Source organism: Garra rufa, chromosome 5 (genome assembly GCF_049309525.1).
Source record: "Garra rufa chromosome 5, GarRuf1.0, whole genome shotgun sequence".
Lineage (NCBI taxonomy): Eukaryota > Metazoa > Chordata > Actinopteri > Cypriniformes > Cyprinidae > Garra > Garra rufa.
The window spans coordinates 27,639,743-27,641,751 of record NC_133365.1 but is presented as its reverse complement, the minus strand read 5'-3'; the positions used below and the strand labels follow the sequence as shown (position 1 = coordinate 27,641,751).

The 2,009-nt window shown below is 37.6% G+C and overlaps 1 protein-coding gene across 1 annotated transcript; it reads left to right on the top strand.

The window, feature by feature from the left end:
* Positions 1–285: 285 nt before the first annotated feature.
* Positions 286–1,555, top strand: LOC141335520 (insulin). Its single transcript, XM_073841013.1, has 3 exons — positions 286–744; positions 847–1,031; positions 1,341–1,555. The coding sequence occupies exons 2-3, from the start codon at positions 854–856 to the stop codon at positions 1,487–1,489; spliced, it is 327 nt and encodes a 108-aa protein (XP_073697114.1). The 5' UTR covers positions 286–744; positions 847–853; the 3' UTR covers positions 1,490–1,555.
* The last annotated feature ends 454 nt before the right edge of the window (positions 1,556–2,009 follow it).

The window sequence follows — 2,009 nt, the reverse complement described above, 5'->3', positions numbered from 1 at the left end:
AGAAAATCAATAATGAGGTGACTTTGACAGACTTAAAAAACAAATAGGCGGTAATAAAGAACCCTAAACTCTAACCCAACGAATGATTTAAGCAAAAAGGGTTCTTCAGGCTGATATGGCTCTAAAAAACTGTTGTTGCATATAAAGAACCAATAAAGTGTGGAAGATTGTAGAACATTATAAAAGTATGTGATAATTTCCCATCAGATCTTTCAAAAACATACCCATTACGTTATGGATAACAGAAAACTAGAAAACAGCACAGAGAAGACGTCACAAACATTACCAATGACTAATGAGACATCTAATCCCATTTTCTCGAGAGTGAGATACCCAGAGACATTCTGCTGTTTCACTCACAATCCTTCCAGATAAAGGCCACCAGCTGTCACCTTCCAGCAGATGCATGATCAGGTCATTTTGTGTAAACGTCTGTTCTCACAATTATTAATGATTAACCAAAACCCACTTGAGATTGTCAGCACAGGCTACTAGACCTGGGTGAGCACCAGAATGTGTTTGTCTTTTGTGAGCGTAGTAGCACTCAGGAGATAAAGTGTAATTGGACAGTCACTTAAAAGTGTTAAAGTGTATTTGTGCGCAAAATTTGTTTTCCGCTGATTCAGTCGAAGACTGCTGAACCTGCCGAAACACATGTATAAAAGTGAGAAGCACACACTCTTCGTCCCAAACCTTCCCTCGTCTACCATCTCTTTCATTCCTTGTCTTCTGCTTCAAGAACAGGTATGTGACCAACAAGATGGTAAATCAACTTGTAATGCTATGGTTACTGGTGCAGAATGTAGATATGTGTTTTATCAGTAAAAGAGCATATTTTTCTGTCAGTTTGACCATGGCAGTGTGGCTCCAGGCTGGTGCTCTGTTGTTCCTGTTGGCCGTCTCCAGTGTGAACGCAAACGCAGGGGCCCCACAGCACCTGTGTGGATCTCACCTGGTCGATGCCCTCTATCTGGTCTGTGGTCCAACAGGATTCTTCTACAACCCCAAGAGAGATGTTGACCCTCTTATGGGTAAGAAAACTATGTTTAATAGTAGAGGAGCTTTGAAAAGAAGTGCATTAATATGGGAAGAGATGTTAGGACAACATAAAAAGTGCATTTACAGTATCTCATGATATTTTGACGTGATATTTTGTGTAGAATTCAAAAATATTTTAACCCATGTGGCAATGAATGAGGGTCTGAACTGATTATCTGCATTCATTATCCATTGGACTGGGGAACTTCAAAGAAGAGCAACAATTTAAATGTGGCTTTGCTGTATACTAGTATAAAACTAGACTAATGTCACGACTTTCCCTATTGTTGTATTTTTTTCAGGTTTCCTTCCTCCAAAATCTGCCCAAGAAACTGAGGTGGCTGACTTTGCATTTAAAGATCATGCCGAGGTGATAAGGAAGAGAGGCATTGTGGAGCAGTGTTGCCACAAACCCTGCAGTATCTTTGAGCTGCAGAACTACTGTAACTAAAGAACCTGCACATGTCCTGTGACAACTGCCAATGACTTTACCACCTGTTTGCACACAGGTATCAGCCTTAATGCTCTTGATTTGTTTTTCATAGAAAATAAAATTTTATCAAATAAATGCAGACGTTTTTGTATCATTTAAACAAGGTATTTAAAAATTTCAGTTATTTAAGGCGAGACACTACAGGTGAATAGGGTAAAATTTTTAACTAGCAGATATCACCATGAAACTTTCCCAGTTGATTACCTACATTAAGATGAGAAAAAAATGTATTACAGAGTTTCTGTAATTTTATGTTTAAATATGCAAATTAGGCATTATCTAAGTAAATATGCGCTAATTTGCCTATATTTTAAAAAACGAAATCTCAGAATTGGATAAAGCCAGGTTCAAAATTCTTTTTTCATTGTGTTCACATATTAGATGGGAAAAAAATTACACAGGGATTTATGGATATCCACTTTTGTTATCCTGTAAATCAGAATATACTGTCAATAGCCTTAAAAATGTATTTTCGCCA